Here is a 15,922-nt window from a genome sequence, read left to right as displayed (position 1 = left end):
CTTCATTTGTAAGAAGCCTCTCATAATTTAGTCTGCGACGGTTACATTGAAGGCCCCACCTACGTGGATATAGTATATAAAACAGTTAAATATTTTCCTCGTATTGTCGGGCGATAGCTGGGTTTACGTTAGGGCGACGCGCAATAAAAACGGTCAGGCAGGCGGTGGGCGGGGTTACGTGCCGCCCCGTTTTTCCTGAAAGAAAAATTGTGAGTCCGCCGCGCAGCCGCCTGGCGTTCTTTATTTTTTCTTTTAAGTGTTGTGCGGGGTGAGGTTGGAGCGGGCGGGTGGGCGGCGCCGCGCAGGTACGCCCCGGCCGGCACGCCTGCCCGTATCGATCGACCCACGCCCCCCTGATGATTAGGGAAATACTGATTTGTGCACCGGTCGATTTGTTCACAGAAGGCAACAAGTGTCCCACACCCGGCTGCAATGGGCAGGGCCACGTCACCGGTCTCTACACACACCACAGGAGGTGAGTCGATGATCATCATGTATTTCAGTCATCGAGGTAACTGCAATAGTAACTTTACTGGAATTAACCCAGCAACATGTTGAACAAAATACTACATTACATGGTTCTGAACACAACTTCGCTCATAACAATTAACCTTGGTAAACTGCTAAACTTCAGAGTTGAAGGCTAAGGGTCTAGTACTGTTTACGTATTACGCAGTAGTTAAAGTTAAACTGATCTGAAACGTGTCTTGACGATATTGATTTGTGAACTGTTTGCTCCCCCAGTCTGTCAGGATGTCCAAGAAAGGATAAAGTTACACCGGAGAGTAAGTAATGTGATTTTAATGGCAAATAGAGCTTCTTCGGTTTTCTTTACCATTTTGTTTTCTTATTAAGACTCGTATGTTGTTTCACTTTTTTATTTTACGTTGATTATTTGCTACTTATTACATAGTTGTTTTAGTAAAACTGTAGCATATGTACTAGATTAGATTTCTACTCGCCTAGAATTAACCTTGTTTTGGCTAAATTAACTTTAGATAAGTATACTGTAGAAGTAGTGGACATGTAAAAATGGGTACTTTCGTAAACAATATCACATATAAATAATATCGATTACGCTTATTGTAAATGTCGTTGAGCTCCATTCACCATAACATATGTGTTTAATTAAAATTGTACTCAAGAATGTTCGGCCACAAAGGTTAGGTATATAATATTCCAAAACTTTTGATTCCCAGAAAACAAAAAACCATTTAAATTTTTTGTCGTGCCCATAAATATACCCAAGCCAACGCACTAGGTATACGATAAATTTTATTCTCGCTAGTAACATTATGAGTAGATACCCTTTATGCAAATAAGTAGATAGTCTTATCGCGTTGACCTTGCTCTTGTCATGTACAATTTCACAATAGATATAGATTTGTAAGCGAACTTTTTAAAGTAGCCCTTTGAATACGACCTTCAAAACTTTAATAAAACTTGTTCAAAAGTTTTCTAACTTCTTTTTAAGGTCAACTCGTGAAATCTCCAACTTTACAATAACACTTCTTGGTTGTTTTTGTAGTCCTTCTTCTTGGCCGGAATTATTTCACGATTTGAGTTTTAGGAAATTTAAATTTACCTACCTGTTTATCTATAAACGAAAAATTTTCCCCAAAATATAGTATTGGCGTTGCACGAGACGATCTTAAAGTGCCCCACGCCGGGGTGCAACGGGCGCGGCCACGTCAGCTCCAACCGGAGTACTCACCGCTCGCTGTCTGGCTGTCCGACCGCTGCTGCGAGGAAGGCCGCTGCGAGATCCCAGCGCGCTAGGCTCACTGGTAACTTTCACTAATTAACATTAAGGGCTCATTTAGACGGCGCGCGAACTCGTATACAATTTTAGTTACCTATACATTGATTCGGTTAAATGTGTTCTAATGTATGGGGAGGACAAACTAATTATAGCCAGCCTTTTATGAATGTAGTATGATACCATAGGGTATGGTGCTTTACGCACACTAGCGTCCCTTCCCCTCCCCCTGACGCAACCCCCCCTTTTTGCATGAAATATGTCCCGGTTCACAGTTTTTTACATTTTTTGAGGAAAGTATACATTTTAGGAAAAAAGTGTCAATGAAAGAAATAATCCTTAATAAATTCTTAATAAAAAAGGTCATATTAATTTTTTTTATATGATGCACCTGATCATATTTAGAGACAAAAATGTCCTATAAACTTTTTTGGAATTCGGCTAGTTTCAGAGTTAATACCAATTTAAAAAAAAAACAAGTTTTTATTGTTACATAGTGCAAAACGCCTTTTTGATGGCGATGTTGCTACTATGGGACGTAGTCTAAATATCCTTATTGATAGATGTCAAAAAGTGACGAGTAACACTTTGCAAAAACTAAGTTTTACGAAAAAAAAAAAGTAAAAACCCATTTTAACTGACAAGTTTACCAATAACATTTACTTTTTATGTACAAATATATTCAAAAAATTGAAAAGAAAAAACAAACAAAAAAATTTTTTTTGGCGAAATTGACCTAAACTCATATTAATTTTTTTCCTTCTTTTGACCTCAGAAATAAAATCTTTCGCATTTCTTGAGAACACCTTGTATAATAAGTGTTATAAAATGAATATAACCTTTTTTATTAAGAATTTAATAAGGGATTATTTCTTTCATTGACACTTTTTTCCTAAAATGTATACATGATGTCAAAAAAGGAAAAGATGTAATATGATTTTAGGTCAATTTCGCCAAAAAACTATTTTGATTGGTTTTTTTTTTTTAGTTTTTTTAATGTATTTGTACATAAAAAGTAAATGCTATTGGTGAACTTGTCACTTAAAATGGATTTGTACTTTTTTTTTCGTAAAACTTAGTTTTTGCAAAGTGTTACTTGTCACTTTTTGACATCTATCAATAAGGATATTTAGACTAAATCCCATAGTAGCAACATCGCCATCAAAAAGGCGTTTTGCACTACGTAACAATAAAAACTTGTTCTTTTTTACAAGCTTTTTTTTATTGGTATTAACTCTGAAACTAGGCGAATTTCAAAAAAGTTTATAGGACATTTTGGTCTCTAAATATGATCAGGAATACGCTGTTAAAATTAATCGGTTTCCTCATGTTACACCGTGTATAATAAATCAGTTTCGAACCCTAAGTAAAAACTATGTTATTTCGAATTTTGACAAGCTAATACATGAATATGGTGCATCATATAAAAAAAACCGGCCAAGTGCGAGTCGGACTCGCAAACGAAGGGTTCCATACCATTATCTATAAAAACGGTCACCCATCCAAGTACTGACCCCGCCCGACGTTGCTTAACTTCGGTCAAAAATCACGTTTGTTGTATGGGAGCCCCAATTAAATCTTTATTTTATTCTGTTTTTAGTATTTGTTGTTATAGCGGCAACAGAAATACATCATCTGTGAAAATTTCAACTGTCTAGCTATCACGGTTCGTGAGATACAGCCTGGTGACAGACAGACGGACGGACGGACGGACGGACGGACGGACGGACGGACGGACAGCGGAGTCTTAGTAATAGGGTCCCGTTTTACCCTTTGGGTACGGAACCCTAAAAATGAATATGACCTTTTTTATTAAGAATTGATTAAGGATTATTTCTTTCATTGACACTTTTTTCCTCAAAAAATGTAAAAAACTGTGAACCGGGACATATTTCATGCAAAAAGGGGGGGTTGCGTCAGGGGGAGGGGAAGGGACGCTAGTGTGCGTAAAGCACCATACCCTAAGGTATCATACTACATTCATAAAAGGCTGGCTATAATTAGTTTTTCAAAAAACACAATTTGACCGAATCACATTGCGGACCATTGAGGTTACATTAATTCAGCCGATCGATCAAATAACGCAATGTAATGAATCTCCTCGCATGCGAGTTCTCGCACCGTCTAAAACTTTGGAATTACTGGCTTAAGCCGGAGCAATCACAGCTCGTTGTCAGGCTGCTATGGCGGCGCCCTAACGCGCTGGACTCATTGGTATTAAATGCCCCTTGAAAGCTCAGTACAGTCAGCGATAAAAGTATGTATCAAAAATGAAATGTTTGACAAAAAACTTATTACTACTACAATCTATTGCATTTCATCTGACCATCGTCCTTTTCCTCAGGGCTCCCCACAGTGCCAGCGCCAGCCCCAATAACGATTACCATAGAGAGCACGCCGAGCCGGGAGCGCTCGGAAGCGGCGTCGCCCCGCAGCCCCGCCGTGAAGCGCGAGCCCGAGCTGATCGTGCCGAAGCGCGAGGCCGCCGAGCCCGAGCGCGACTCCCCCGGCATGGAGACGCGCCACGCCGGGTACGGCGCGCCGCCTGACCAGAGGTCGCCTTACGAGCGGCCGCCGGACGACCACGTTCGGTCTTATAGGTAAGTCGTTCTTTATATCTTCTTGGGGTCGCTATAATATCGAAATACAATTTATTTAAGTTGAATTTAGAATATTCTGAGAGTTGCCTACTAATTACCTACTGTACCTATACTGAACTGTATTAAAAGATGATACGAGCCCTGAATGATTGATGACCCAGAACATGAATTGAATGGCAAACTTTAAGTCTTCTCAAACATTAAAATATGTTTAGTTTTTGCGCCGTTGACATGCTTTAGGTACCTTGGAGTTCTACAGACAATTTGAGCATCTATAATTTTCCTTAGCCAAATGAACGAAGCGCGGTACGGTTACGAATCGCGATGTTACGACGGAGTCCCCGCTTTCGAGCGGTACGACCCCGCGCAGTGTCCCCAACGCCCCTACGGCTGGGAGGAGGAACGCTACCACGACCCCCACCTCCCCACACCCATGAAGACTGACCAGTCCGAGCAGGAAACTAACTCCGGACCTATTTACCCCAGGTATGTCTAGATAAGGTTAGGGTCAACTATGTGGTAAACGAGACATAACTATCGAATCGGGTCTAAATCCTTGGTATGATTGAAATTGAACCCCCTTTCCTAGACCAATGTACCACTACGAAGCGAGTACCGGAGTGGGGGGCGTCGGGGCGGTCGCGATGGGGCCGGGAGTGCCGCCGGGCTTCTCGGCGATCAACCTGTCGGTGAAGATCGCGGCGGCGCAAGCTCAGCGGCCGCGCAGTCCAAGCCAGCGCGACCCGCGCGATCCTCGACCGGCCATAGATCTTTCTACGTCTAGCGGTAGTCCACAGGTGAGATATCGTGCCCATGGTCTAAATAAGGGTCAGCTCCGTCAGTGGCAATGGATTACAAATTTGCAACAACAATGCGCTTATCAAAAGAAGCATCCATCACTTTTCTTTAAAGTCTGAAAGTTACAGTCAACTCGTGTAATGTATGTACGCTACTAGGTAGGGTATTCTATATTGCCACGTTTATATAGAGTTATAATAACAAAACAAGTAATTTCATGGTCAGAATTAAGCGATTTAATTTACCTATAAACCTTTAACAAAGGCGAAACCCCACTGCGGTGTACTTAAACTTCAAATACGAGACTTGTTGTTGTGCCTATATTGTTTCAATTTTGTGATTTTGTTCGATAATCGACGGTCATTTTCAATCAATGCGCATTGTAAGTTTGCCGAGCGCCGCAATGGGCTTTCGGCCTAAAACGAACTGACCTTGGAGCACGATCGCTTATTGGTAATTTGGCTACCTTAAGCGCTTCACACATCTTACTTAATTCAGAATCCTAAATCGTAAAGGTGTAACCGAGTTTAGTAAGAGTCTAGCTGCACTAACTACAAACATTTTTTTAGGATCCTAGTTAGGATGACTGATATAAGTAAGGTGCGTGAAGCCTTTAAGTTAACACTTACTAACAGTTTGTTCACACCAGGGTCCGTACGCGTCGCCCGTGTACACGAGCGCCGGCGGCGCCCGCGGCAGCCCGCAGCCGGGCGCCTCGCCGCAGCTGACCGCGAGCCCCCAGGTCCCGAGCCCCCAGGGGCAGACCCTCGACCTTAGTGTGTCACGTTTACCACATAGGTGAGGCTTTCAGTTCTTAGGAATCTTTAGGATTATTTTATGTAACTTGTTTTTAGGCCACTTCACTTGACTATATTTTCCTATCGCATGTTTGTTTAGTAAGAGGTGGAGAGCAGGTGGAGAGCCATATTTATTTTGTAATTTAATTTTTTTTCTAATTTTTTTGTCCCAGCTTTAGGCTAACATAGCAATTTTATATTCATATTTTTTCGTCGAAGAATTGTTTTTATCACTAAGTTGAAACACAAACATACCAACCCATTGTAATTTGGACTATCAGTTTTATTCTGAAAACCTGTCCTACTAAACTAGAATCTTGAGACGACCTTTAGGTTAGTCTTTCCATCAATTCGAAATCTTACAATTTTCAATGATTAATTACGTTTACGTAATACATAAAGGCGCTCGTGCTTTTCATTTCATTAAATAATATTCTCGACAGGTATATTACCATTCATTAAGTTACTACACCATAATACACCAATATTTTCCTCGTCTAATAAACGCCGACTAGACTGAAGAATATTCTCCCTTAATTGTATGTTAATCACTTGGGAGTAATTAATCTAATGGGTGCGATTTGTCACCAGTCGCAGCTTCCCCGGTGGCGTCTCGTACAGCAGGGAATCCACGCCCGACAGCGGAGGCAGCCACCCGTACCTAGAAGCCTACCATAGAGACGCAGCCGGTAAGTCGATATCTTCCGACGCTGAATAGGTACCTACTTTGGCAATTATGGCAGCCTTCGAAGAAAGAGGCTATGAGAAGCTGAAATTAAGTAAACTGCCATATTGTTGGCACCTTTAACCTTAATTCAAGGCAATATTTATGACTTTTGTACCAAAATAGTATAGGTAAACTGGGTAAACAATCACTACCTAGTTCTCAGTAATCAGTAATTTATTGTGTAAAAGATTTAGGCTATGTAGCTGCGAAATTGCATGGGGAAATTATGAATTAATTAATTGATAAAGTCGCCATGCACTTTTGCGGCTGATGGCACATTAAAGTACTTACATTACCTAGGTATAATAATTAATAACTTACCTATATCACTAAATCTTACCTTTTACTTTACTTAATTACCATAGTTCATAATTTTAGTATTGAATTTTACCTAATTATGTTATGTGTATCATACACTGTGTATGCGACAAACAGTCTAGGCATGATTTAGAAAATATCAGTTGAATATTGATATCAAAATAATCCATTGTGGAGCATTCTTTGTGATAACGTAAATTTTTTGTTCATAATTACAGGTACCTAAATTAAGAGATTTTGATTAAGTAAACAATTAGAGCAAAGATATTTTCACATCTCAAACTTCCCAAATTTCATGTTCCACCCCCTCCACAAGGGGTTGGAGCCCTCCACACGTAAAACACGTCGTACAAATTAAAACGCGACCGCGATAATCACTCCCCGTACACCCTGTGGCGTGTAGCGAGCAACGCGCTGCGCGGTGTAATGTTGCTAATCTTAGCTGGCAGGCGCTGTGCCATGCTGTTATTGGTATTCTTGTAGCTTACCGACCGCAAGCAAGCGTTGGCTTCGTCCACGCCAGTATAAGTATGATCTTAGATTAAAGCGACTTGTTGGCCTTAAAAGTAACATATAAACTCTTTATTCACACCATGAACACACTTTAAGACTCATCGGAATGCGGAAATCAGTCATCATAAAAACGAAATGTAATATGTCTTTCAATTTTCTCCGTAATTTATATTTATAAACTTGATCCAGTATACATTACTATAACCACATGGCACATAGTATGTAGTAGATTACCTACAGTTTATTTGATACCAGTTTACTTGAGTCAGCTGCTCGCTTGCGCTTGCTAAGTTACAGGAAAACAGAGCATGAGAGCATGCGGTAACTGATCGACGACGCGGTTTAACTTTGCCATCGGGTGCACATGTGTTTAAAATTAAATTATAATTATTCTCTACGTCGACTAATGATGTAATAGAAACTTGGATGGGGTTCCAAAAACAAAGAACGCGATGCTGTAGTCTAGATATTTAGTAAAGATAGAAATTTGCATTAATTAATATTGATTTACCGTGGGTAAGAAAAACCGGCATCGTAATTAATTTATTAACTAAATAATGCATTTTCCTGTTGTTTGTTTCACTCCATCCTGATGTTAAGTAACACTTACAAAGACTTGTTTTATCTGTCTGTGCGTAGATGTACATATAGTAGCAGACTAGCAGTTAAAGTGCTTACTGCACGGTTTCATTATAGTAGGCACTGATTTGTAGTGTCCGACCGATGTTTCGGTTTCGGCATAAAAATCATGTGTCGGTCAGACACTACTGATTGGTGGTTTGCTACCAAATTGTATTACTTACGCTCCGAGAGCTGTGACTTGCATGGCACGCCGGTTTCACACACTGGTGGTTAGAACATGAGTTGTGAATAGGTACGACAAAAGTCGGGTGTTATGGAGCCACACTTTTGTCTTAGCGACGTTAAGTCCGTGGTAATTTAAGTCCTGAAACAAAGACATGAAAACAAACCATTTCCGCAGGTTACGGCGGCGTCAGCCCCCACCCAGTGGCCGGCTACGGCCTCGGGCAGCCCGACTACGCGGCGGCGGCGGCGGCGGCCGGCTACGGCGGCTACCAGTACCAGTGCGGCGCGTACCCCCCGCCGCCCGCGTACCCGCCGCACGCGCCGCCCTACTCGCCGCCCTGTTACATGCCTCCGCCGCACGCGCCGCACGACAAGCCTAAGGATAGCAGGTGAATATTGCATGTTCACGGTGCAGGTTGCATCAACATTTAAAGACTGCTTCTGCTGACCGGTAAAACAGATGCGCAACACGGCTCAGACCGATGCGTGTAGCACTCAACAAACGCTAGCATAAGGCCCAAAATACACTTGTAAGTTTTACTTACGTAAGTAGGGACACGGCTATACTACAGAATGAGAGATGAATATCGTTATCTCATTCTAACAAATAGCTTTGTCCCTACTTACGTAAGTAAAACTTACATCAAGTGTATGTCAGGCCTTACAGCATATAATTCCATATCACATCAGGCTTGTTCAAGCGTGTGTCTATGCAGGGTGGCTTTTAGCACCTGTAGCCTCTAGCCAGAGGCCTAATAAAAAGAACTCCTATTCCATTATATTTTGAATCTTTTGACATAACAGAAGTGTATCGTATTGTTGTCCCGTGAGATACCCACACCACACCACACGGTATGGGCGTCCGCTGGTTGGCGCGGGTAGGTATACGGAGCGGGCGCACGCACGCGGGTGCCACGTGCCACTGTAGGTAAAATCCGTCGCACGCGTCCGCCCCAGATAGCTCATACTATCCGTGCAGGCGTGCAACCCCGCCAGCTAGCGTACGCCCTAAAGGGGCCCACTGATTAACAGTCCGCCGGACGGTATCGGCCTGTCAGTTGTTCGGAACTGTCAAAATTTTGTTCTAACTGACAGGCCGATACCGTCCGGCGGACTGTTAATCAGTGGGCCCCTTAAGTACGTAGTTGTCCTAATTAATGTAGGTGTACCAGTGTAACTATTATCACTGCCGTAAAGAGTGCAAGACCCATCAGCGAATATTAAAGTGTGAAAACGAATTGGAGACGAAGAGAAGGTTTCATCCATATAGGCGCCCCAGGAAAAAGATGAATGTCTGTACCCATTATTTAAGACACAAAATACTAAATATTTTTATTCTGATTATTTTATCCGTCCCGATAACTCACAAGCTAGGTAAAAAGAGAAAGAAAGGAGACACCAGAATTATCAGCTACTAAAGCCGACCACTAACTAACAGGACGCCGGACGATATCGGCCTGTCAGTTAGAACAAAAATTTGACAGCTCCGAACAACTGGCAAAGTGGGCCTCTTTAGGGTGGTATTCCATCTGTCCAACGTGTATTGCGTCTCACATTTTGCTTTAATGAGAGAGTGAGACGCACTGACATTGGACAAAGAAATTGGACGATGGAATACCAGCCTTAGGTACCACCGGCTACACAATTATTGGCGATTCATAAACCTAATTAACAGCCTGATTCTAATTTTAATAAAAGTCAGAAATTAGATCTGGATACGATATGGATCGAATCTGTCAGTGTCAAAAGCGACATTTCTTCAAATAAAAACGTCACTTTTGACACTGACAGATCCGAATTTCCAATCCATACCTATTGTATTGATGAGATCATAGAAGGTAGGATCCTATAGAAGTGGTATACGCGTGCCTCCGTGAGGGACAAAACATAGGCAATGCGACACTATGATTGGTCGAATTTATTTGTTGCCCACCATAGCCCATATGGTCATTCCACCGTTTCGGGTGTTACACTTGAACTCTTAAAATAAGGTTTTATTCGATATTGTAACAGGAACTAGGAGGTTATAACTATTGATTCATCTACTACTTTGATAATATTTTCTTTTCCTGTACACACATAATTAAAGTATAAGAGCAATAACGAGAGAATCACTAAAAAGTAGCTGTTTCGGGCGTTACAGGAATTGGTCTATACCTTCTGACCATCAGTACCAAAATGCATAATTTAGCGAATTTTGTCAAGTAACCTCCAGTTTTATTTATGTCAAGTAATAATAGTTAGTATAGTCTACTGAAACACTGAAGTAACACTTAGTATCACTTTTCAATTAATTTTAATAAAATAAATTACCTGTTTCGGGTGTTACTCATGGTTCGTTTCGGGTGTTACGAGTACGAAATTAAGACAGATTTATACGAAATTATGGCTCAATTTATTGAAATTATTGTCTTTTTAATAAATTCGATTAAAAACATAAGTAATAAATGCTGAATTATTATAAAATACATTAATCTTAACAATAAAAACTGTTTCTCGAAGATATCATAATTATTTTTCTTTCGATGCGAATATTACCGAAAATATTCACTTAATCAAAAAATGGTTGATGGTGACACCTATTCATTTTGAAAGATCTATCCAACGACACCCCACATCACAGGATTAAAGTCGCAAAAAAATTAAAAATATTTTGTACAGGAGCAAACCTAAAAAAAAATTCTTTTTGTAGTTTTTGTGTTACTACTTTGTCGCCATGATTGATTTATGTATCCATGCCAAATTGCAGCTTTCTAGCACTAACCATCACGGAGAAAAGCCGGGGAATGACAGGCGGACGATCAACACGTTTCGGGTGTTACACAACTTCAAACTTTAAAACATACGACTAAAGCAGACGTTAAAACAACAACTATTACACATTTGCATAGGTTCACATCATAGCCTTTCTTTGGCAAAACATGTTTGGCTATAGTTAATTACGGGAAAAGTTACACATACTTTTATCTCTTTTTCGTTTCGGGTGTTACTTTGAGACCACAGTCTAGAATACTCTTCTAAAAACCGATTAATCCATGCTTTTTAATATTTTTAAAGACAAATTATAAAATTACGATATTTTACCTGAAATAACTGCGGGAAATTTGTAACAGTTTACAGTTACTTTCTTTTTAATTAGTCTTGCCAATATCGCTGTATAAAATTAGTTTTACGCCTATCATTTAAACGTTGCGATCAAGTACATGAAAAACATGTAAAAATAGATTTTTTCCGGTTTTTTTTTCTGACATGAAGGTTTGGTATGTTTTCTATGGAAATAGGTTAGTGTTGACTTCTTAAACTATTTTTCATTTTTGAACCCTTGGTAGCGTTTATTATGGAATGACCCATTACTAATTTAAGGTGGGGAATAAAAAAAAATGCGAGACTATGACAAGGACAAACAATAATAGCGCTTTCGCTGCTACTCCTACTGAAAGATACATAAGACTATCCCGTTCGCTCATTTCCGCCACCCATCATGCCTTATCCAGTTAAAATATTAGATTCATGATTGAGATGTAATTTTTGACGTTTATTCAAATTAGAATCAGGCCGCGAGTACATTCATAATATAAGGCATTCCTAATGTATAATATTATAACTATTATAAGGCGTCATATAATAATATGATTAGGGGTTTTAGTTTGCACCTACATTGCAGAAATAAGTGTTACCTTTCGACTTTCCTAAATACCCTACCCAATCACTACCAAGTGATAGTAGATACCGCGTAGTAACTAACTATAATTGTCACTAAGCAGTTAGTACTAGCAAAAAGCAGAGCTTTGTAAGGGCTCGCGGAGGTTTTCTACCTTAACGTACCGAACCGGTTGCTGTCCGGTACGCCTGTCTGTTACAGCTTTTACTTTGTCCTTTAAAAACGTGTCCAGAAGACAAAATCAAATTGCCAATATCATCCACACGCAATATACAATTTCATAAGTGCTTATTACATCCTACACGGCCGCCCAGTACTTTTTGTAAGGAACCCAACTGGCTTTCCTACATAATGTTGGGTCAGCGAGCCAATGTTCTTGAATTTATTTTTGCGTCCACTCCACACAATTGATCGAAAAACTATCCTATCTGAATACCTACTGGCGGTAATCACGCTGCTCCACACATAAACTAACACACACAGTTCCACTAGGTACAGCCAGGGTCCAGCATCAGCTCTATCTTGGGTACTGCTCTTCCAAGTTCTCATTAAGACGTGTCAGATGACCAAAACAGCGTGTGCCTATGTTGCACCAAACCTGAGTTCCACTAGGTACAGCCAGGGTTTAGCATCAGCTCTATCTTGGGTACTAATCTCCTAAGTGCTCATCAAGACGAGTCGGACGGCCAAAACAGCGTGTGCCTATGTTGCAACAAACCTGAGTTCCACTAGGTACTGCCAGGGTTCAGCATGAGTTCTATCTTGGGTACTGTTCTCCCAAGTGCTCATCATGACGAGTCGGATGTCCAAAATAGCGTGTGTCTATGTTGCATCAAACCTGATCGAGTTCCATTAGGTACAGCCAGGGTTCAGCATCAGCTCTATCGTGGGTACTACTAAAACAGCGTGTGCCTATGTTGTATAAAACCCGAGCTCCATTAGGCACTCTCAGGGTTCAGCATCAGCTAATATCTTGGGTACTGAAAGTACTGATCTACCCAGTGATCATCATGACGAGTCGGATATCCAAACCAGCGTGTGTCTATGTATGTTGCATCAAACCCGAGCTCCACTAGGTACTGCCAGGGTTCGGCATCGGCTCTATCTTGGGTACTACTCTCCTAAGTGCTCATCAAGATGAGTCGGATGACCAAACAATAATGTGCCTTTGTTACACCAAACCTGAGTTCCACTAGGTACTGCCAGGGTACTGGGTCATTTTGCTGAACTGCACGCCGACGTTTCGATTGGCTTGGCGTGCAGTTCCCATACAAGTTGCAGTCGGGTTGTAGTCCGTCTGTATCGGCCCTAAGTTACTGAAGTTTGTATTCATTATGCTTATCTTTATTTATAATTTTAGCAGTTCCAAGCAATAGTAACACTAAAGGCGCCATTCATTAATTACGTAAGACAATTTTTGCCAGCTTTTGACCCCCTCCCTCCCCTATATAAGAAATAATAAGAATAGGCTGACCCCGTCCCCCTCCCATCAATATAATTTATTTTCAAAAAAATCTTTTTATGAATGTTTATTTGTACCTGTACAAAGGTACTTGAGCTCGTTTAAGCTAACTCTGCACCGTGTTTGATAGCATAGAGTGTGGAAGTATTATTTTAAACGTCATAATTTCATAGAAATTAAAAAAAATATCGCATCTTTGTGATCTTACTTAAGAACTATGAAAACCCCCTCCCACCCCCTTGTAAGAAAAAATAAGATATGTTCGACCCCCCTCCACCCCAAATTCGTCTTACGTAATAAATTAATGGCGCCAAAACTGTATCTCGAACTGAAAATACCCGATTTAAGATTGCTAACACAACATGACTAACTAACATATCATGACATCGTCAGCGTCACAAAACATACGAGTAAGGCCAAGCGCGCACCACGACTTTTTGTCGCGCGATAATTTAGTCGCAGAAATGTAACGTATGTGTTTATATGGCAGTGCGCGCATATGCGACAAAAAAATCGCAGCGATTTTAAAATTGTGATTTGTCACATTTTTCCGCGACTGCTCGCGACGCGATTGTCGCAAAGTGAATTGCAGCATACGGAGTTGTATCACAGATTAATAAATAGTTACTACGTAACAGATACCTCATTCCCAAACAAAAGCAAAAATACCTACGCTATAATAGCCTACAGAACCCTAATAATAATACCTGCTGCTCAGGACAAGAAGAAATGTACCATAATTACGCGCACAAAGAGTCGAGACTGTGTTGCCCGCCGTTCGAGTCACGTGCCAACGCGTCATCGTAAGAATGCGCTAGGGTTGTAGCTACCCTACCTATGATGATTATTGTAATAAAACGAATGTTGCGAATCAAATATGTTTTAGTTTTAATATAATGATTTATAATTTTTTCACTTCTCGGAATTCTCTGTTATTAAAATTTTATAAGTAGTTGATAATATCCTAAATCGCGTAAATAATTTTAATAAATATTCAGGAGCAAAGCAACGGACAATCAACGGTTTTTAAAAGTTGTAATACGGTGCTACCAGGCCGATTAATTATTACGTCGTCAAAATTTTTTAAAAATACTTTTTCTAACCCTTCAATATAATGATTAAACTTTCAGGTGGGACCTTTAGCCCGCCATAAAAAGATGAATTTTTATTATAGGCTTTTTCCTTTGTTTTTTTTACTTTTTCACCCATCTACTGCACAATAATTACGTGGTTTCGGCATTTCGAAGCATAAGCGCGGGAAACGCGCGGTGTAATGCGGTGCGAGCGCTGAGGCGGGCGTTCGGCGGCCCTCTGTCGGTTGTATCGTCGACGATACGCCGAGCGGTAGGCATATAGCGCGTGGCCTTGAGCGTGTGACGGAGGCCTGGTTGTATGGCCCCGCGCGCACTGCGATAATCGCACCCGGACCTCAGTCGGCATATCGTTCTCCAAGCGTCAACATGTCGGAACCTGCTGCTGAAGACGCTAGATGTTGACCATTTAATTATGGAAATAGAAGGAGATCACCTTTGTGGTATAAATACTCAAAGTCATAGAGCGATCACATATTAAAGACAACGTTTCATGACAAACGACTGGTACGAAATCCATGTTGAGAATGAACAAATCGTCGACTTTTTCATCGCAGTGCGCGCAGTGAATTTTCTGCGATATATTACAGCGCGATTCTAAAATCGTGTCGCAAAAACTAAAATCGTGGTGCGCGCTTAGGCTAAATTGACCTCCGCAGTAAATATACAGCAAGATTGATTGTTCTAGTAGGTATTCACAAAAACTTAATTGCTAAAATGGGAATCAAACCAAGTGAAGCGAGGTGGGTTGAATCCAAAATTGTACCCACTTTGGTATTCATCGTTATTAATGGCGTAAGCGCCATCGACATTATTGAACTTGAAAACACCACATAGGTATCGTATTGTCTGAATACCCACAACACAAGCCTTCTTAAGTAGTCAATTTGTATAAGAATGTCCAATATTTATTTATTTATTACTAACGCCATCTGTTAGAGAGATAAATAATTAACATTAGCACGAATGTTAATTCATCATTTTGCCAACAGATGGCGCTAGTAGTAATACAAAGTGTTATTACTTTATTTTATTTTTTTAGGTTTATAAAATGATATTTTTATGTTTGATAACACATCTAGACATGAATTTAAATTACTATGTTAAATTTCAAACCTAACAGTGCAGTAGTTTTTCCGTAAAGTGTACCACAAGAATGCATAGTTCGTCGATTAGTGATAGGGCTCGCTTCGCTCGCCCTAACTATTAGTACCTGGCAGACCTATTTAAGTTGCATCAACATGCCCTCCGCTTGTCCTCGCTCGGAACAATAAGGAGAGCATGCTCTTAGTATTAATTTAAATCATAATAGGTACCTTGATTTAACTGCTGGTTACGCAATAGTTATGGTATGTATGTAGGTTAGGTCAAAACTGTCAGTTTACATTG

General features: G+C 40.4%; 1 protein-coding gene across 8 annotated transcripts in view; it reads left to right on the top strand.

The window, feature by feature from the left end:
- The window catches only part of LOC134792759 (myelin transcription factor 1), a 303,293-nt gene that overhangs the window by 274,971 nt on the left and 12,400 nt on the right, over positions 1-15,922 (top strand). For 5 of the 8 annotated variants that reach the window (XM_063764070.1, XM_063764071.1, XM_063764067.1 and 2 more), the window contains 9 exons: positions 403-475; positions 745-785; positions 1,629-1,787; positions 4,104-4,359; positions 4,648-4,845; positions 4,949-5,156; positions 5,807-5,955; positions 6,546-6,643; positions 8,495-8,708. In XM_063764070.1, coding sequence (XP_063620140.1) covers positions 403-475; positions 745-785; positions 1,629-1,787; positions 4,104-4,359; positions 4,648-4,845; positions 4,949-5,156; positions 5,807-5,955; positions 6,546-6,643; positions 8,495-8,708 — 1,396 coding nt within the window. The remainder of the gene's footprint in view (positions 1-402; positions 476-744; positions 786-1,628; positions 1,788-4,103; positions 4,360-4,647; positions 4,846-4,948; positions 5,157-5,806; positions 5,956-6,545; positions 6,644-8,494; positions 8,709-15,922) is intronic. The other 3 variants (XM_063764074.1, XM_063764075.1, XM_063764068.1) reach the window with 2 other exon arrangements.

Source organism: Cydia splendana, chromosome 8, assembly GCF_910591565.1.
Source record: "Cydia splendana chromosome 8, ilCydSple1.2, whole genome shotgun sequence".
NCBI classification, from domain to species: Eukaryota; Metazoa; Arthropoda; class Insecta; order Lepidoptera; family Tortricidae; genus Cydia; species Cydia splendana.
Note: the sequence above shows the minus strand (reverse complement) of the source record. Positions and strands in the feature narration are given on the sequence as shown.